The sequence below is a fragment of the Malurus melanocephalus genome, unplaced genomic scaffold (genome assembly GCF_030028575.1).
Source record: "Malurus melanocephalus ecotype Western Australia unplaced genomic scaffold, MMel_1.1 scaffold_32, whole genome shotgun sequence".
Lineage (NCBI taxonomy): Eukaryota > Metazoa > Chordata > Aves > Passeriformes > Maluridae > Malurus > Malurus melanocephalus.
In genome coordinates this window covers 568,036-589,967 of record NW_026623264.1, presented here as the reverse complement: position 1 = coordinate 589,967, position 21,932 = coordinate 568,036, and the positions used below count along the sequence as shown (strand labels likewise).

The window sequence follows — 21,932 nt, the reverse complement described above, 5'->3', positions numbered from 1 at the left end:
TTGCAGCTTGTGTTGCAGTTGCCTTTTTTCTTCTCCCGTACTCAAAACTTTTGAGGAAAGGATTTTAGTTAAAATGAGGAGAAAGTAWTGCTCATTCTAACACAAGGAATTAGTAACCAAGTCTGCTAAAATAAGGACTTGCATAGATCACAAACTAAGCAGCATTTTTAATATACTGCTACCTCTGATTTTCAGTTTGGAATTCTTAYAAAAAGAGCAGATTTTTAGCATCAGATTTATTTGTTATGTTGGGTCTTTTTTTTTGTTGTTGTTGTTTTTTTTTCCTTCTCCAAGCGTAGTCTTTGCTATTTTGGTACTATGTACCAAAAAATTGTGAACTGCCCAGCTGGAGCATAAATGTATTGCTGCCTGGCTGGTGACAAATATGATTAGGTACTAGAGAGCTCTGTGATGACCCTACTGTCACATATATATTTGTCCATTCATATCTCTTAGGGTTGATGAAGTTAGTTGATTATTGGTCATTCTATTTTTTGGTATTGTATCAAACATATCACCTGTTCCACATGCTGAACATCTCGCTATCGTAAGGTATACCTGCATATGTCTTATGTTTCATCTTTTTTCCTTGAAACAAGCTCAACTATTTTTTCTCCTACCATATAAAGTAAATACAAATTTCAGCATTTCTTGCCAGTATTAAGAGTTCAATACAGTACTTATTATTCATCTATGTAACATTCCTTTTTCTACTTTAGCAATTCAGATTTCTGCCTTTTACTGACTCAAATGAGGAACAATCTCATTACAATTGCACAAACCAAAAAAATTGTACTGTTATTTCTGTCAATGACTGAAAATACAGTTCTAGAATTTCACCACAAATCTTTCAAGTGTGTAGTGCAAGAGCTGTCTCTAAAAGAGCAGCAGTCTCCAACCTGCAATGATAGAATGACTGACTACAAAAAAAARARRAAAAAGAAGAATTGYCATACCGRTGAACTCCACTGTTGCACATGATGATGTGGCAAGCTCCAAGTCTGCTGCAGAGTTCCGACGACACGGAAAGCAATCCCACCCCGGAAGCGCTGCAGGCGGTGTACGCACAGGCGGCCGTGCGCTTGGATCGGATAAAGGACCCTATGAGCCGGTAAAGCTCATCCARGCAATTGAGAGGCCTCATCAGCTGCAAGAGGGGAAGAGAGACAGATTTAAATATTTGCTCCTGAGAGCACATGAAATACTCTAAAAGAGCAAGTCACTACAGATAGTGACACCAGGTGTGGCTGAGAAAGCCAAAGCCAAAGCCAAAGTCCATGACATAAATACAAAACTCAGCGTCTCCTGTTACGTGACCTATGACAACTTTTTAAAGTTTTTCAATTTTTCCCATCACTGACTGTTTCATTCCCGGTCCTGCCTACGGAAGTGTTTTTCACCACAATAGCCTTAATTGACCCATGAGTGCCATATCCATTAATGGACTGGGAAAAGAAGGGAAGCCACAAAGAGGCAACCTACAACCATACAGGAAAATACCAAAACTCAATGAACTGACTTGCTGAGGAAATCAGATGATGATAACACTGTCCTTTATTTATCAAATGTCTAGCTCCTAATCCTGATAACAACATCAAAAATTAAAATTAACAGATGTTAGAAAAAATACTACAAAGCAAGAACAGTGACCTTTTTAGCAGGACTTAAAATAACCCCAGCATTACTATACTAAGAATGAATGAAGTAAAGAAGACAGCATTCAAGAGCAAGGCTTCCGTTAGAAGAGGAGCCTTCAAAAGTGGTCCAGCAATGAAAACCAGTATCTCATGGTGTTTTGTATAAATTAGATGTTCACAACACAAAATCGAAGACCATGCAATTCCAAATTCCCACTTCTCTTYATTACCGAAACACTTAGAGATTCCAACAAACCCCCATGCTACTCAAAGAAATMATCTTTTGAAAGACAGATTAATTGCCTAAAGTCTGTTTTAATTCCTTAGAGAAATGGCAGCCTCACTTGTTCCTATGATAGCTACTTTATTGAGAAGCACGGAGGTCAACTAAATCAGCTGTAACAAACAGGATATTTAAACCTGGGTGCAAACGGACTTAAATTGGTTTAGGTCCTACGGGTTTAACTTATATCCATTTAAATTGATTTTATCTGGTGTCATTTAATAATGCAGAACTATGGACAAAAAAGGGCGAGGCACAGCCAAAAATGGATCATGCACTTGCTCTTGGCTTGCTCSAATTGCAAAATAAATGCATTAGCTTAACCTAGCATCTCTTGGTCAGATGTTGATTTTGAGATGCTTTTCTCTTGGCCTTGAACTTTTCACTGAAATACATAGGGAATGGGTTTAGGGGTAACAAACACTTCAATCACAGCTAAACATCCCCTGCTGCACTGGTGACTGCTAGGCAAGTTGCTGACTCTCCAGGGAAGGAGTGGCAAATKTCCTCCTTCCCTCCTGTGCAGTCCTGCCTGGATCCAAGGAACAGGAACTAGCAGTCTGTCAACACCAGTGCTGGCTGATACCAACATAAAATTTCAGTCTGTCATAGGGCTGAGCTGATGAGCACTATTATTTCTCAAGCCACAGTAGCTCAATCACTTTTGAAGTCAGTGTAGGCAAGACCCCAGGAATTTCTTTATTCTCCCTACTGGRCTGCAATACAGGAATTAACTCTCCAACAAGAGGAGAGAGCATTAAATGAATTTTCATAGCCCCTGGGATCTCTCAGCCACAGAGGTCTAAAGACAGATGAAAGCATTTGAAGAAAGCCTAAATGAGCAGATTCAGAAGAAAGCCTTCTGAGCAGGATGCTGAAGGAGTATTTAATTTGGAAAAGCACTTCCAGCTTTCAGAACAAAGAATTTCTGCCTGCACCTGTCCTCCCCCATCCTACCCCACATGCTCCTGGAGTAGTTCCATTGCTCTGAAAGCAGAGTGAAAAAGGAGCATAATGATTCCTTTTCTCAAACATAGATATCCTCCTGCCACACCTTTTAATACAGAAMCACATGGCACCACCTACCTCAAAAACACAGGTGGGACAAAATGCTGCAAGAGAGCTCCTCCTTTCCCTGCCCTTCTCCCCCAGCTTTAAATAATTCAATTTTTGATGGAATGAAGAAAGGGTCAGTAACACAGTGTGTACCATATAAAGTTTAATTAGACACTTAATATATTATTTACCTTATCTATATAAGCTGCTTTAGAYGTTGAATTTGGAGGCAAGTTTGACTTGTCCAGGTAGAATGCCCTGAAAGAACAAACAGACAGAGTAAGGCAAAAGGTAATTCTTTAAACTCCTGAACAAAATGTATACAGGTGACGACTCTTAGGGTCCAGCCCGATGTTGGAGGGTTTTTTACTGTATGGTAAGAGAGGGTCAAGGAATAATACAATAATAAACAGGCACTGCCACTCCCTTTTTTAAAGTAACAAGGAACATTTTTTGTTCTGGAGACAAAAACTGTCCCTCTGCCTTTGACAGTACAGTGCAAAATTTTAATGTCTAATTATCAGAAAAAAATAAATAGGATCTGAAAGTGATTTTCAACAAAGCTACCCATGAAAGAGTTTGTGGCAACCATAGAGATTTTAGGAGTGACTTTGGGAAAATTGACATACAAGCAGTGCCTGAGCTTCACACGCTTTTTTGTATTCGCTGTATATAAACGCAGTGACATAAAAGCAGAATCCCCAACATGAAACACAGTACWGACAGAGGAAATATAAACAAGTTTCACAATACAAAAAGAAACAAAAAAGCAAAAACACTACACTAGGGGCAAATATGCATCATACAAGCAAAATGGCATTTGCAATGCACAGTCAGGTATAAATAAAGAAAAACATGCCTTTCTTTACAATTTCCACACCTCTTTGAAAATTAATTAGTGCATGAAAGGAAAAACCAAAGAAAACCATCACCTGCAGAACACAAATGTGATGGACAAAGCATACTTAACTGTGTCAGCTTTATCTACTTTGTATCAACCCATATTTTCATAATTCTTTCTATAACCTTTAACTTACCAATGAACAGTTCCAGAAAAAGTTTATATAAAACAGGCAAGTGCAACATATGCTGTCTTCAAATGCAAAGTTGATTAATTTCTGTGTGGCACAAAGGAGGCTGATATTTTTCTATCCTACAACAAAAAAAACATCCTTTCTCTACACCAAAAAAGGAAGAGCTTTAGCAGAGAGCGCACAGAAAGCACAGGGCTCTTCTCTCCTCTCTTTTTCAATTCAGAAACCCTAGAGGAATTTTTGTTTTAACAGTTCAACTTATAAGCAACTTAACTGCTCACCACAGAGGAGCTATCATTAAACACCTCACGGGCAGAGGAAATATCCTACATATCTTTGTGCTAAGATCACAGGTWTTATTGCCTCTGCAGCAACACTTAAAAAAAGCCTGTCCCTGCCCACAGCAGTGGAGTTGGACCAGAGGATCTTTAAAGGTCCTGTCCTACCCAAACCATTCCATGATTCTCTGATCACAAAGCTAATGCTGCTGGATGTAAAGCTCCTAAAATTTCCTGTGGCAGCTGAAAGCAGCAATATTTGGTAGGCCTCCCTGCCTGATGAGGCATCCAGTGAGAATCAGGCAACAGCTACTACTGTGGGCAACATTTAAATAAAACAAAATGAGAGAAACACCACTAAATWATGGARCACATTGCCRCAAGGTTAAAAAMCACTTCCCSTCTTATTTTATKGTTTTGTCTAGGAGAGAAGTKCCATTGTTGCACACTTGCTGGGCAGGGGTGCAGACTGCAGATCTGAATACCTGTTACTCCTCAATAATCTGAAATAACTGGATTGATAAAATACATCCACTTTTTATTCTAGCACACTTTGCTTCCAACAGTTTGTAGWTTTGAAAAACATCTCCCAAATTTAAGGTTTGAATTAATTCCTTTAGAAAGTAGAGCAAAGCTAATCTAGTTCTGTTATTCCATTAAGCCTGTTGCTTGATCCACAATGTACTGTGTCAAAGGAAGCTGGACACTACTGAAAGGAAAAAAGGATTGTAGAGAAAATTACTCATAAATCACTTTGAGTGGCCACAGCACATAAAAGCTACCTCAGCAGCAACAGACCAACCTTTTCTTTGTTAGCAAAACTAAAACACAAAGCCTCACCCTGCTCTCCACTGAACATTATCAGACTGAAAGCCTTTACTGCCTTTTCCTGCCATACGATAGGAAAATCTGCTTCATTCGGAGACTGCTCAGCAATCCCATCTCTTTGGACTGTTATTCCAGCAAATTCAGCTGCATTAAATGTAACCAGAAACCGAATATAGAACAGTACACTAATTAATGGAGCTCAYGGAAAATAATTAACTCAGGGTATAAAATGAAGCAACACAGGCAYTAGAATGGGACATGCAATTATAGGAATTACTCCATTGATTCAGTCAATTATTCATTAACCTAAAAAAAACCAAACAAAAAAAWCAACTATACACAACATYCATTTTAAATATCAAAATATCCTGTTACAAGTGAAAATATTCCTACCCCATCTGATAACACTCCCAGATGTTTCTCAAGTGCTTTATTTTTATTGCTTTTCATAAAAACTGTCTTCAGTATTTTACAGAACATGACAACCTGTGGACAGCATATAAATTTCCAAAGCACTTCACTTAATTACTAAATGCTTGTTAAGGTCCTTAATCATATTTTATGGGAAAAGTTAATGGYAATCTTGGCATGGTGCCCAATTTGGACAATATTTTCTAATCCATTTGAAATGAACCAGAATGAAATCATAGTTCTTTGTCTCCAAATGTGATGTTAGTTTAGCTTTTAAAGCCTTGCAGTTTCTCTAAGATGTAGCAGAAAAGCTTTCCTTACAAAAAAAAAAAAAAAAAAAAAAAAAAAAAAAAAAAAAAAAAAAAAAAAAAAAAAAAAAAAAAGCTAGATCATCCAACACACAATAAATCTACTGTGGATATTGCTGTGTTCAACTTTTGTAAAATATCCTCCTATATAGCAATGTCAAATAAAGGGGACAAGTATCTCAGGGAAAACTAACTCTGGGATAAGGTAACAAACATCCTAGGGTTCAAAAAGAAAAATCTATCACAAGATGAAACCTTTCCCAAGATGTCTTCCCAGAACTTAAGYAGAAAGGAAATGCAGAAGTGCAGATGTTTTCTTAGTAAAGCATTTTATAGGGTACCCTCCAAAACTKACACAGACATGTAAAGTCCTGAAAAATTAAAATTTTGCAAATGAAACCCTAAGAAGGCTTCAGACCTGCAGAGAGACACATTCCTGAGTAACTTCAAACAGATAATTGAAGAAAATCCAAGTGTTTAGTCTTATTCTCAATTTCTTGCRCCAATAAGCCTGTAGAGTTATCCTTGGTATTATTAATCTTTTCTTCAMGAGGGTGAGGTAACTGGGTTATGGCATTAAATACCACCAGGTTGATGGTTCTGCTCTGGAAAGGTTTTCCTTTGATGTTAGAGCACAGAAGAATTTAGTCTTTTATTTCCACATCACTGTGGAATACATATAAATTAATTCATACTGTCCTCAACAGAAGGAAATGTATCTTAATTCCACTAGATATTCGATCCCTCAGTCACAAGATATTCAAGACCATGKAGAAAAGCACATTCAGAAACCTGAGAAAGGACACATCAGAACAGAGGTGTGGAGTCGGGGAGTGTTGGAATCCCTAATTATTTTCTTCAGCTCAAACCAAAAAGCGTGTCTTTACCACACAGATAAACCGTATCTTTCTGGTTTTGCATCTATGTGCACACATACTTTTATATTTCATTGATAACAATTCTATTTTCTGCTCACTGGTTTTTATATACAGGTAGATGTGTGTAGAACATGTTTATTACATATATATGTATATATGCATATATTTATACACATACCTTTGAAAAAACATTTATATATATATATACATGTAAAAATTATTTTTTGCCTGTAGTAAATGTATCCATTTTCTCTTGTAGCAAGTCTTTTCATGTACTTTTTCCATTAAATGGCAAGTCTCAATAAATGATAAACTACCATGTATAATTCTCTTCTCAACCCATGCTAAGACTTAGMGATTTTAAATCATGTCTCCTACCATGTCAGTAATACAATCCTATATACAGAGTCACCAGCATCCTTAGTAGTTGCAGAAAGGTTTAATTACAACTGAAAAGCTTCATGATAGCACCACAATCTTAAATTCTCAAAGAGCACATAATATTTTGACCTTGCACAACTATTGTGCAAACTGAAGTGCAGAATAGAAAACTTTAATACCATGTGGTTCTGATCATGTGTAACTTATATTCYGTGTGTAAGCCAGCCAGTAAGCCCTAGCCTTTGTCATAACACCTTTGTACTGGGCACTGGTGAGGTCACCTCGAATCCTGTGTTCAGTGTTGGGCCCCCCACTACAAGGAAGAGCTTGAGGCACTGGAATGAGTCCAGAGAAGGGCAATGAAGATGGAGAAAGGTCTAGAGCACAGGTCTGACAAAGAGCAGCTGATGGAGCTGGGGTTGTTTAGCCTGAAGGAAAGGAGACTCAGGGGTGACCGAATGGTTTTTGTTGTAATGAGGTGAGGGTTGGCCTCTTCTCCCACATAACAAGTGATAGAACAAGAGGAGAGGGCCTCAAGTTGTGCCAGGGGAGGAYGAGATTGGATATTAGGAGAAATTTCCTCGCTGAAAGGGTTGTCRTGCCCTGGAACAGGCTGCCCAGGGATGAAGCTGAGTCACTATCTCTGGAGGTATCCAAAAGATATATGGATGTGGCACTCAGGGACRTGGCTTAGTGGTRGACTTGGCAGTGCTGGGTTAACAGTGGGACTCCATCTTAAAGGTCATTTTCAAATCTAAATAATTCTGTGATTCCTGGCTTACCCCTGTCACAAAAATGACARACCAGCTTTTGTCTGTCTCTACTGATGTCATGGTTTAGGAATGGTATTCTCCAATTTAGTCTTCCCTCTGAAACCACTCCAAGCCATGCACCATGGCTCAATCCCCCTTCCCTTGCAGCGGGCTGGAGAGGAGAGTTGGAGGCACAAAACATAAAGATCACAGGCTGAGATAAGAACAATTTACTAGAAACAGAAATGAGGCAAGAAAACTAATGGTAAGAGCAACTGTATTAATGATGAAAGTGTASAAAAGAGAGTGATTCCCACTCAAAAATGCTCTCTGTGGAGCCCACAACCCAACCACAGCCATGCCACCCCGACTGCTCCCTCCAGCTCAGGACCAGCATCACCACATCCTCCACCAGAAGGACCAGAACCTCTTCTCCTGGGAAGAGACTCCCTTCCCCTGACCCTGGAAATGATGGGAGGACACAAAATAATCTCCAGGCTACTCCAAAAATTAACAACCCTGACCTGGCCAGAACAAGGGCAACTATTATTTCCCCCTACTGTGGGAAATAGGTTTGACCTGGTGAAGAGGATGTGACTGTACGGTGAGACAAGAAAAATACATAGAAAAGAGAGAAAAATGATCAGGTTTGATAATGCATTTAAATACTTAGAAGTGGGGAAGGGTGTTAAGAAAATTTCAAGAAATGAAACTTAAGGATTTCCTTGGCAACTGCCTGTTTAGTGGAGTATACTGGGAGTATAGCAGGGACRCAAAGTTTCAACTGTTAAAAACCAAATTTCCAAGAAACTAAACAAACTAAGGGGAGGAATCTACATTATGCTCYTCATTTTCTTTTCTTTTCTTGCAAGACTGCAGCATCTGGCTAAACCACTTGTCTCCCACCAATTTAATCTCTCTTCAGCCTATGAATAAAGCATGTCRAGCTATTGGCAGTAGAATGAGTGCAAGTATCTCAGGTGCAAACTGAAGAGGATACTTGCAAAGCAACAGTCCTATTTTCACAGCAGGCCTTCCACAGCCCTACTCTAGAACCTTTGAGACCACAAAAGCAGAGGATTACATACATGTTAACATAGAAATGTGAAGACAAAAAGTCGTAGATGACAAAAAAATGGAAAAAAAAGATCCAGTTTGCTCTATGTAACACTGCCCACTTTTCACATGCAACCTTTTAACACCTATTTTCCAGAAATTAGTCTGCAGCGTCTCTACTGTCATCCAAGAGCCCTTGAAACCATCCTACTTGTGATGTGAAAGGGAAGTTCTCTGACCGCAGACCAGCTACAGCTGCCCTCCTGCTTCTCCCATCATTATCCAAACAGTCAAATCCACACTGAACCAAATAATGCTCACTAATTGCTTCCACATTTCTATTTCAGACAATGGATGTCTCCTTTATAACTCCTGATATTCCAGACATGGAATACACTGTTAAAAGAGACAATATGCCAAAYAGTCATTGGGTGGTTAGAGTTGCAACTACTGAAGGCTTGGGCTGGATTCCTATCAGTGRCTGGGAAGGAAAGAAAGGGTTCTACTTTTGCTCACTGCAGATACACATTCTCTGTGCCAGGATAAAGCAAGCAGGATAATCCAGATGTCCACCTCAGCGAGCAAAAGTTCAGTATATGTCATCTACCAAAACACATAATTTTCAATTACAGAACAGTGCMGATAATAAATACTGATCATACTTTGTCAAAAGTCTAAACAATTAATTTACATTCACGGAAGGAGTACAGCACTGAAAAAAGAAAAAAATGCCAAAGCTAAATTCAAGCCATCTGGTAATATCTTTTAGACCCGTTAGACAAATTTAATTTACTTTGCCCAGGATCTCTCTATTTTCTTTCTGGTCTTGCTTCATTTAGATGCATTGAATCTTAATTTCTGTTTTATCTAAAATRCTTCTCACTAAGTTCATCAGGAGACAAACTTAGCTATTATTTCCTTGTTAGATCCTTCAGAGTGAATACCCAGTTTTCAATTTCTCCTTCATAAAGTCTCTGCATTTAGAGAGAGTTCAGTCACAAATTTCTAGTTCTTTTGGAACCACATCTTAAAAATCTAAGAGGYATTAGATTTCCAAAGTTTAGAGACMTAKAAAATACAGAATAAATTTGTCTACGTAGCATTGCCATCCAGCTTTACTGTTGCTGTTTTGACACAAAGCTACGTATCATAGTATTAGGTAGTACTGAATACAGGAAAACAGTTTTTCCACATGATTTAAAAATATTTCATTATACCAAAAAGAAAATATTGTCACAGAAGCATTCTCTGAAACCTGTAACTCTCCTTATATCACTCAATGAAGTTAACAGATATGAAGGAAAGACCAATCACAGGAGAAGAGTGGCACAAAGACAAGCAACATAAGCTTCTTGACCACATGAGCATTTTGATTTGAAAAAAGCTTTCCACTGGAAACAGCAGGGCTAGGCATCTGTCAGCTTTAAGGTGGATTTTAATGTGTTTACTACAGGAATTGATACACGATCTGGTCTCTGTGATAACGCAGGGATTGCTTGAGGCTTCATCATTTTGTTTCAGAGACAAGTTCTTTCTTTCATGGTAATTAACTACCTTTAAGTGGATACGTCCTTTATGTCATTGTAACTCCTTTATAGCAAAGCAACTATTAGAGAATTTTAACTCAGCCTGAAGCCATGAGTGCCATCACATCTATTTTCTGCCTTGACTAAATTATACAGGATACAGAAAACATCAGCTTGCCAAGAAGCCTGCAGCTTGAGAGGCTGTTGTGTGTGTATACGTGTGTGTATAAATAAAAAAGACATTACATTCCTCAGACAGATTTTGTTCCATGTTCTATATTCTAGGGGCAGAAATAGTTTCCTTTTCTTATCTTTCTGAAAATTAAAAGAAACAGGAAAACCCAATAACATGAAAACCTCATTAATTGTAACGTCCCTGAAAAAAGAATTTCATTAAATTTGCCATTGCTCTGTGGAAGACAACTTATGACATAAAATAAATACAAGAGGCTTCAGACAGAGGAAGTGTTTGAAGTTGCATTGTAAATGAAACTCTTTAAAAAGACAAATATTACATTCAGTGTAATCAGATGTTCAATGTAATGAGGGTAGTTAGCTAAATCATTTGTCATTAGATTCACTGATTATAATTGCTTCCTTAGCATAAYAGACTTGCATTTACCTCCTAAAATGATACCCAAGAAAGCAGCAACATAGGGAAAAAAACCTTCAACAAAACAACAAGAAAACTCCCAAAAATCTGCAATTTTTTTCCTCTTTACTGCTTGAATTTTTCTTCTATTATGGCTGTACAATGGGCTACAGGAGTAGCTGCCAATAACCCTGGACAGAACTGACTTCAAAGAATAGTTCCAAATCACACAGAATGGTAGGCAGGAAGGAAGGAACATTTTTTCCAGATTTTCTCTATTGATGCACAGGCCAGTTAATTACTACACAGTGGTAATTAGCACCCACACCAGTGGTGGGGATGTACAGCAACCCTCAGCTGTTCTTTCCCACAGCATGATCCTATCTTTGCAGCAAAGAACTGGGTCATCATATAATCAGGGGTGTCACAAGAAAGTGCCATGCTGAGGATAAGAGAAAATTAATGGGAAAGCAGAGCTCTCCTGACCTCACCTTCATCTATTATTTTTCTCATTTCCTCTGAACGTTCCCAATMCTAGACACCATAACATCAGAAAACAAATTTTAAAGGTGTTCTAAAGCCTAAAGGCAAGCATAGGTTTCTGAAGAAGCATTAAAAAGGCTCATGAATCTAAAAGCCATTGATTTATCTAATGTCTTATTAGCTAAAAATTATCTGCATAGACAGTTTTGGAATCCAAGCAGGTACACTGATGTGCAATTTTCAGCACCTATGGACCACCATAGTTTGCTTTTGCAGCCAACAATGAAGGCAAAGCACACTGCAGAGACACAGAAACTGAAAGCAGACTTGGTACAGCCCCAGCCTGGCACCCTGCTGAATGACCTGTGCCCTGAACATCCTCTCTGCCTTTGTGATACATCCCTTATGTGCACAGACACATCCAGGAAAAAGCCTCCTAAAGCACAGATGTGCCTGGACTTCTCTGATTAAGCAGCGAACCAGAAGCTCCTGTAGAAAATTGCATTTTAATAGAATGTCATAGGAGGGACACAGATTTCACCCAGAATGATAATTCACACTACAAAAAAAAACACCACCACCACTACTAAAGAAGGACTAATTTGATATAATGTCAAATACAGAGAAAGGAAGACTGAAAGAGGAAGCTTCCTACTGCACACTCAAAGTCCCATCCTGGGCCAGCAAGTTCAAACCTCTGGTAACTTGGACAAGCATTACAGAGGTTTTCATTCCCACACTGAAAGTCCATTTTTTAAAATTGCTTATTTTTTTGGAAGCTAACCAGARCCCTATTTCTCTAAGGATAAAGATTGTTTTCATATCTAACCAAATGGTTTACTTTGAAGTCACTGTTCAGGCCAAAGAGGCACAGCCATGCAGCCAACCTGTCTGTCAGGGTCTGTCCCAGCTCCCAACAGGTTCACATCACAACCAAGCTGACCATCTCAGCAAGGACCATAAGATTTATTCCTATGCCATGCAGWAATATCTAGCATACTGAACCTCACTGCAGGAAATAGACCTTTACCAAATATAAAGACCATATTCAAAAGACAGAATGTATTTTAAATAAACAATTCTTAAATTGCAATTTTGAAGCTTTACTGCTTTACGTTTACCCTCACATTTTTACACTTGCAAGTCTTGAGTCATGCAAGATGATACCTAAATCAACCGAGCAGTCTGAGTAAATATAGCACATTTGTGAGATTTTGTTAGTCCTATCAGGATTTGTAAGTTATGGATTTGAACACGGATGAACACCTGCACAGTTGAAGCAAAATAATTTCTGGTGCCTGTAACAGCAAAAAGATTGACTCGGGATGAAAAAAGCCTGTTTGAAAGTCAAGGAGTACCAAAGAAGGAAGATGGGTACAAGGGAGAGGAGGAAGGAGAATACAGAGAGGGCTCACTTAACATTGACCTCCATAGASGTCAGATACACAGGTTCTTCTTAGTCTCCTTCTAAATTAGAAGACAACTGCTGAGCTATCAAACACATAATAATAAAAATCTTGAAAAATCTCTGCTGACCTAATTACTTTAACTTGGATGCACTAAATGTTTCTCATTAGCAAACAATTTGATCAGGTTCAATTTACATTGCAGGCAACTGCTAGCACCAGCTCAGTTCTCAAATAGAATTTGAACATAACTTTATTTTTCTTATCAGTGTCACAGAAACAGAATTGGCAAACTATAAATATAAGTGCAATTTGAAAAAAAATCCAGCATGATTAAGAATAATTGTGGGTTAGATGCTGAAAATTTCTCAGCAGACTCAGAAATTTCATCTACTAGGTATTGGTTGTTTTGTAGGTTTTCTTTCTTTATTTCAATAATGCACTTCCTGTATATTGCTGGTGTAGAGGATGTTGCCTCAGGAATTGAAGAACTCAATTTGAGCTGATCTTAGAATAAAAGTTCCCTYATATTACTAACTAGATTCAAATCGCTGGGGTTAAGTCCATTACAGAAGGTGAAGGAACATTCTCTCCATTCCACATAAACATGAAATTCTATAACCAATTTTCAACTGTCTTTCATGCATTCTCATAAAAATGATAATCTTATCAATGACTATTTCATAGCTGAGRTAGTACTTACAAAAGCCCCAAAGCAAGAACCATGAAAGACAGCAGCTCTTATGATTCTCAAATCAGTGTCAAGGAGGACAATTTTGCACCTGGATTTATTGCATCAGTTCTGATACTGTGGAAAAGCTGGTCAGAGWTCCATAGTTATGGATAAACTCTGCAACAAAAGCAAAGGTACAGCTTCTTGACTTAATGGTTATCCTTCCTGAAATCCACTAAAAATTTCCTAATATATCTTTTGATCCATTCAAATAAATAAATTGTAAAATAATTCTCTTAAAGCACACATCAGTATGAGATTTATCACCCAAAAACATTTTATGTACTCAAACTTTACTACAAGAAACTGAGGTAGCTGAGCAAAGATACTATTAATTTTTAATCTTCCTGTTCTGCTTGGGCACATACTGAGTTAAGCCAACAACTCTGTTTGCAGACTTGCCCATACACACCCAAGGGGTCTCTTCTATTTTACATTATTATTGGCACATTATTAACTCAGGGATAAGAGATTCTGAAATTGTTTCCTGAGTTCTCAGCAATGGATGCTTGGGCTGCAGAGTCACTGTCAAACACTGCCTTCATTCCCACTAGCCCCCATCCTGTTCTCCCACTAGTTTTTCCACAGCTGTTGCTCCCATTTGCTTTTGGTGCTGTGGTGATGGAAAATTACAAAATGGTCATCAGATGGTCATCTCACAAGCAAGCAACACTTTCATTTTCTATGCAGAAAGGATGGCTTATGGGCTGTGTCTTGAATTACCTATKTTATTACTGATTAAGAGTTGCTGCACAAAGGATTTCTTCCACGGGAAGAGTTTTAGTGAAATTACACTTGAGCATGTTTCCAGGGAATATTCAATTTCATTTTTTTGGTCTTTAGAGCAATTACCCAAATGTTAATATCTTTTGCTGCTGTAGTTACTTCATTAGATTCTCCTGGCCAAACACCTACACAGGCTAGCAAATAGCAGAACAAGAATGAAGCATCTGCTTTTCTGTTTTTCCTCTTCACATTTTGTCAGTTACTTCCTGAAGCTGTTTGTGCCTCACTTAAGAAATGAGTAGAGTACACCAGAAAGCAAACAAATCAATTACTGAATGTTCTCATCAGACGTTAGAGAGCTGAAAAAAAAAAATCAAGATTTTTCCTGTTCTTGTGACTGGGCAGAGATACCCATGGTAATTTTTGTAAATGGTAACTTTTTCATGGTAACTTCTTGCAAAACTAGGCCTTGGAGCTTAGGAACTCAGCAGAGCTGTGAGTCACAACACTGCAAAGAGGAATGTACCTCATTACAGCCACAGCATGAATGGAGAACCTAACAYATGAGGTAAGCAAGGTCAAGGAACACTAGAGCATCGATTCAGGAAGAATTTATTTTAGGAATTTTCATGGGAGGTTAAATTGGTCCTATTCACAGAAAAAGAAAACAACACAARAAGTCTTGCCTTGTCTAACTGATAGAATCTCTTTCCAACACTAGCTGACTTCATCTAGGCCAAATGCTGGCATGACCAAAGTTCTCTGCAAAACTGATCTATAACATAAGCCTTGTCACATAAATACTCARAAGGCACATTTTCTTCCCAAATAGGAAGTGCAAATATAAGATGGAAAACRAACTAAATAAATACATTTGTCATTGATATACAAGTGCACTGACAATAATGTCACACAAAAACTAAATATATCATACTCACTGAATGCAATTGGCTTTAAAATCATGCAGTACTTAGATTAAAACAGAATGTAGAAATCCCACTGCTTTAATGACAAATTAGAGAAACAGTCTTGCAAGATCCATGAAGAAAACCTTCCAGAGAAAGGACCAACAGGTGAAGGAATTGCAAAGAGACCCTCATTTMTCTTCTTCCCTCTTCTCCACTGACCTTGAGCTTTTTTTAACTCCTGTTCTCTGCTGCTTTTATAAACTGCTTAGTTGATCTAGTGAAATTACAGCATTTCCATCCCACTCAAGAATTTTAGAAGTGAATAGACAAGATTTTACCACAGTCTTTTGCACTGTTCAACTCATGTGGCAAGTAAGAATACCCAAACAGGTGTTTTCCACAGACACAGTGAGACAGAAGAGTGATGTGTGTACCCATTTTCCTTTTTTCACTTCACAACCAATGGATTATATTGAGTAGTAGAACTTCTGTCTTTATGTGCAACTCCTTAATTAAATATTTACCAAGATACACAGCTGCATAATTTCTACATATACYGGCAAGTGTGCACTCAGTAACCCATAGCCAACGCTGATGTTGGTATCCAAATATGCTTGCATTCCCATTAGTAGGGGGTGTGGGGAGAAGGAGCAGGAAAAGAGCATTATTTTTCAAGTCCTATTGTGTAGAAWTTAGGTAAATATGGTCTATAAATTCAGATCATAATGCGTAGTAATTCTGATATTCCACTTGTGATCAAGTAGACATTCCCTTTTTATATGCATCACTACAACAATCTGGAGGCAATTACAGCCCGAGCTTTCAGGGGGAAACAATTTTTAAAAGGCAACGTAACCAAGTGCAGAAATGAGAAAAGTCAGAATCATGAATCTTGGATCTTACTCAGTCATGAACYAAAACCCACCCAACCACCATACAACACTCATCAGTTTAAAGACATGTCACAGAGACTGAACTGAAAAACAGAACTTGGTAAACTAATTTCGGGAATATTGGTTTATTACTCACCGTAGTTTCTGGTTATACTGCTTGACTTTTTCTAGTGAGGCAGCATTAATCTGAGCTTGAAATTCTTCCACTGAGACACTRTCTCTGTAATAGTATCCTTCCATGCTCTCCAATGCTGTGCAAAGAGAAAGGAAAAGGGAAAAGAGATCAGTATTAAATATTTAGTAATTGCCTCCTTTGTAGTTTTGTTCACACACAAGTGAATTACTTTTTAACCTTGAGGGTGTGACCCTAYTGTGAATTGCTGAGCTGTTTCCATATGTCATCAAATTCATAYAGATCTCTCTTAAAGATTTCATTTACAAGAAAAATTCTATTTCTTGCCCTGCRGAAAATACAAAGGAGAGCACTAATTTGAGTTCCTTTGCTCTAATTAAAGTATTCCTGCCTTGTGAATATAAATGCAGGTTTTTATTCTGATATATCCCRGAAGAAAACAGTAGAATGAGCTGGGGAAGAGGAAATAAAGGATCAGTGTAATAAYTTCTTTCACAGAGGGAAACCTAACAGCTTCTTATGAAGCCTGATTTTGGGAGCTGTGGAGCACCTGAACCTCGAGGTATATCCACTGATAACATGAATACCTTCTTCTRCTAAAGCAATTTTCTCTGGATCTCTGAAAATGGCCTAAAAGTTCCCTTTCAAGGATCAGGTAAGTGAAGTCAAATACTTGTCTGTGTCCATCTTGGCTGTATTCATTTCACCAAACAAGGATGAATATTGCTACAAGTACTCTGCAACTAAACAAAAACTTTAATTAAAGGAGTCTTATGAAAATTTGGACTAGAAATATCAAGATCTTCACATTAAGAGGTCAATCACATTAAAATATAAACCCCAGCTCTTGGTGAAATAAGACTTTTTGTGCAGAAGTATTAAAGACCTTACAWTTAGGAACACCGCCACTTTAGTAATCCAAACACATTCTAAGAATTCATCACCCTATCAGAAAATGCAAGCCATAAGCAGAGTTTTCATGGAAACATGCTGCTGCCTTACAGCTTCAGCTGCAYACAGAATATTAATTCTGCTTGTACTGCTTAATATGACCAGTTAATAAATAATTCATTCATTGTGAAAGAACATGCAAATTRCACTCCCCTCCTGTGCTTTCACAGTTTGTAATTCGACTTCTATGCAAAAAAAATATTAAATTTCAACAGTCAGCCTTGCTTCTTAACTTCTTTGGTTCTAAGTCACACCAGAAAGCTCAAACAGAAATATCCACTGAACTCCATTTACAACAGCATGTTAACACAAACAGAATTGATAATCCCTACTGCTTATTTTACTGGCGTGAGGTTGGTTTTATCCAATTAGATTATCCAACCGGGAAACTCAGTGATCTGTGAGGACTGGCAGGAGCACACAGTTCTGTCTCTGTGGGAGTCACGCTCACAGGTGCAGACAGGGCCTCCCACACTGCGAGCTTTGTCCCTGCCCTCTCTGARGGGTTTAACATTTTTCTACCCAATATATTAGAAAGTTCTTTTGTAAGGAAGCTTTCCTTAAAAACACATCTTCTATGGAATTCTTCAATCCAAGATAGGATATTATCGCCTGGAGGCATGGAAGAGCTGATTGGGAAAGCAACTTGGAGGAATGAGGGGACTCAAAGGGGAGCAGCTAATGGGACATCAGGGGCCAGGGGCACACTACAAGCAGAGTATCAGAGATGTCAGTATTGGTCAGTCCCCTTATCATCAACATGAAGGAGGCAAGACAAATATGCAGCTCATTCCAACTGGGACAAGCAGTGGATATACCCAAGTGTGGGGAGACAAAGAGCCAGGCTCTTCACAATGGTACACGTTGGAGTAATGAGACAATCACACAAATTGGATCAAGACACATTTCAACTCAGCAAAAAGAAATAACTTTTTCACCATTAGGGCAGTTAAGTAGAGTAACAGGCTACCTAAGAGGTGGAATTTCTGTCCCTGGGTGCTTGCAAGATGCTTCTTGTTACACATCCAAGCAAGCTGGTTTCATGCCCCAGCTGCTGCTGCTCAGAGCTGCATTACAGATCTCCTGAGGTCCCCTCCTAATCTGAATTATTTTAAGACACTATGAAAAACTAGAAAAAAAATTTAAAACATACATAMTTAAGACACTAAGTAACAATTTTAAATAAGCAGAATTTTAATTCTAAATAATGTCTTTACTGCTGAGATCTTAAGCCTAATGTAGGAAATAGAGAAATCTAAATGCCAATAGCAATCTCAGCATTCTCAGCCCTAGTCCTGCAAACCAGGATCTTTTTGAATGTATATACACTTAGATATGTTCTTTACAAATGGAGGGATAGATAATAGAGGCTGGGTAAACAACAAAAACACTTCAAAAAAWGTTCAATGATGAAAATACGCAGACTTGTAATTTCAGGCATGGAGCTATGCCACTCAGAATAGAGARAGAGAGATAAACAGTCTGATGTGCACTGACCTGTGTCTTTGACAAAGTATTTCAAAAACATGATTTTCTAGATATTCCATTGGAAAATATCATAGATCATTGTATTTTAGGCAGGGAACAACTTACCTACGTTAAGATTGGGGGAGCAAGAATTCACTTCACTGAGAAACTCAAATAAGATTTCTACATTCGTAGCTAATAAATTTCAGTTACAGATGGGAATCTACAGAGTTAGTTTGATGGCAGCTCAGCCAAACCTCATAGGAAAGAAGTAAAAAATAGAATCCCAATCCACTCATTAATGAGGTAAAAAACCCTCAAAATAATGATTTAAACACCAGGATTTAAATTCTTATCCAGGACTTCTTATTCTTGGAGTCCAATGGACAATTTTAGACAGGGATCCTTAAAAATTAAAGAAATTTGATATGATAAAGAAAGAAGAAACTTTTCATACTACTGAAAAATATTCAGCAGATGTAAATGCTTGAATGGATTCTTGTCCTTTCCCTTTAGCTGACTACAAAGATGCTTATCCTAAGAATCAAATACTTTGGGCTTTTGGAAACAGAAGTGGAAAAAATTTTGCAAAATAAATCCTGCAGCACATCGAATCCCCTTCCCAATCTAAAAAAAATAGTAYTTCCAGGAATTCAGCTGAACCAAGGTATTTTCTGTTCTTTCTCAAGTGTTTTTTTGTCCGCTCTACTGAAACATGCCTTCTGCTCAGTCCTCTCATTTTTCCCTCTGACTGAAATCAATCTGTTCAAAAGAAATCCACTGAAGTCTTCATTAGTTTTTTTTTTTAAAAACATACTTCAAGGATCTTATTTTTTTAACAATTGTGTGCTTTAACTTTATAGTAAGGTATTTATTTATGTATCTTTCTGTGCACTATTTTCCTTTACATCTTCCTTGTCTATCGGAGACCAAGCTCCCCTCTAAAACCTCATTTGTATGCCTGACTTTTGCCTATTCCACACAGCCCCTGGAAGCCTTTCACAAGGTATGGAGTATTTTCAGCTCCCTGTGAAATCAAAGGCKGCTCAAGGCAATCAGCAGCTCACATTCACCATTTCAGCGGAGCAAACTTCACGCTCCTGATGACTGTAATGACACTGCAGCTAATGCAGGCTGCCTGTAATTTATGAACAGTCTGAATATCAGCGCCACCATTCCTCACTTTGCAATGTTTGTAGAGCAGTAACTGCATCAGCCTGAAAATGTTATTTAACTCTTCATAACATTTTCAAGAGACAGAATTCTCAGGGGGATAATAATTTAGCCCTCAAATATGAAGTAATGGGAAAAGATTACAACAGCATTTGAAAAGCAAAACACTTTTAAAGGCAAGTTTCATGGTCTGACTATTGTCCATTAATGTCTAAAAAGAGCAAAATAATGATAAATGGAGATTCACTCTTTACTGTTGGAATCATGTAACTGTCATAAGCTTAGAAATTTATACYTATGCCTCTATTTTTTATTACAAACCTCAGAATTTCTCCAATTTACATTTTAATTCARAGTTCTCAATAAATGCCCACATTAAGCAGCAGTTAAATTAAAGCATTGTACCATTATAGCTACAGAGGATTTAAAGCAGAGTAAAAAAGTGGGAGTTTAAAGARAGTTAACTATTATGTGAAAGAAGCAGGGCAGGGGGAATTTAACCTCAAGTTACCTTGTGAAAAAAGTACTGGGTGGATTTTAAATCCTCCTCCATTTTTCAGCCTTTGAGGAAGCTGTTCAAAATGGTAACCATCAAGGTAGAAGTAAACCTTCAGTGTTTGCCGRCTTCCTTCTGCTTGGTATGTGATTGGTACATCTAAAAATACAGTCAGTGATACAAATCGATTGTAAGCAATGACACATTCTTTTCCAGAAACTGTTGCACCCAAGATTCATGCAGTTAGATTAAMAAAAATCACTGCAGATGCAATATTCAGTATTTTTCATTATATGCTATTTCCATGGGTAAGTCTCCAAGTTCTAAACAGTAACAACAAAACACAGTGACTTGCATTACTATTATTATTATTACATAAGGTTTTCACTGTATGCATAAATCACATTGTACCTAAATGGTAAAGATTCCAAAGGAACATTTTTCACTRCTTATGGTAATAAGAAAAAGACCTTTTTCTCTTATTGATTATGCAGAATCATGACTGAAAAAAGAAAAAAAATATGCCAGTTCTTGACTTCTGCAACCATAGTCAGAGTGACCRTGGTGGCAGCATTTAAACCAAAAGAAAATACAGAATTCATTACAATCCTTGAACACATGGGCTTCCTGTTTATTATCACAGACACCTCAGCTGAAAGATCCTGCAATAGGAACAGTTCATGACACAGGTGKAGCATTAACTCCCCATTAGGAGGCCTCTAATTACATTTCCATGTTGTTACCTGGCTTAGCAGGGCTTCTTTCTAAAACACTCTAGGCAGGGGCCTTACTTGAATCATACCAAAATAACTGTGGTCTTACAAAGGCTAAATCCTACCTGACTATCAGCCCTGTGCTACCAAATTCTCCCAAGCACAGGCAGCTTTGTGGAGCAGTTTTGTGTCCTCTGGTTTTGGTTATGGCAGACGTTCTCTCCCGTGTGGTCTTAATCCAGCAAAGGAATTGTTTCAGAAGGGCTTGATGTGAAGCAGACATGCTTTCCTCCCTTCCCAGGGGATTTATGAGACAGGGAAAAAAATGAGGCTATTTTGCTCACTAAACAAAGTTCACTGAGGGAAAATATCTACTGGCTGAACACATATTAATAAAGGAATGGCTGAAAACGAGCAAAGGGTATGAACAGCAGGCTGCAAAGGCAGTCCTTTTCTGGTGAGCTGCGTGAGTTTTGGAGGAAGGGTTCAGGACCCTGATTATCTGCAGCAGCAGGTYTCAGAGAAAGCTTCAATTTAAAGCAWTCTTCACAGTGTCTGCYATGTCCTTTCAAGGAACTCTTCATMGTTATTTATTTTTCACACCACAAAATGAAGTGGGGTTTATGCTTCTCCATCTCATGCCAGCTGCATTTCCCTACCAAGACCTTCAAGCTATTTTTACACATTTCTTCAATAACAACTGGGTCTTTCAGGGACTTCCCTGATGCAGTCACATACTCCCGATGGAAAGCTCAGCTAAGCAAACAATTCTGCCCCCAAGGTTACTGATACTGCCAGATAATGATTCTGCATTGTCTCTGATGATAGCT

The 21,932-nt window shown here is 38.1% G+C and overlaps 1 protein-coding gene across 1 annotated transcript in view; it reads right to left on the bottom strand.

The window, feature by feature from the left end:
* The window catches only part of PREX2 (phosphatidylinositol-3,4,5-trisphosphate dependent Rac exchange factor 2), a 161,527-nt gene that overhangs the window by 20,528 nt on the left and 119,067 nt on the right, over positions 1–21,932 (bottom strand). Inside the window, exons 34-37 of the mRNA XM_057363910.1 lie at positions 20,405–20,548; positions 16,306–16,420; positions 3,168–3,234; positions 957–1,147 (exon numbers count right to left, since the gene is read on the bottom strand). Coding sequence (XP_057219893.1) covers positions 957–1,147; positions 3,168–3,234; positions 16,306–16,420; positions 20,405–20,548 — 517 coding nt within the window. The remainder of the gene's footprint in view (positions 1–956; positions 1,148–3,167; positions 3,235–16,305; positions 16,421–20,404; positions 20,549–21,932) is intronic.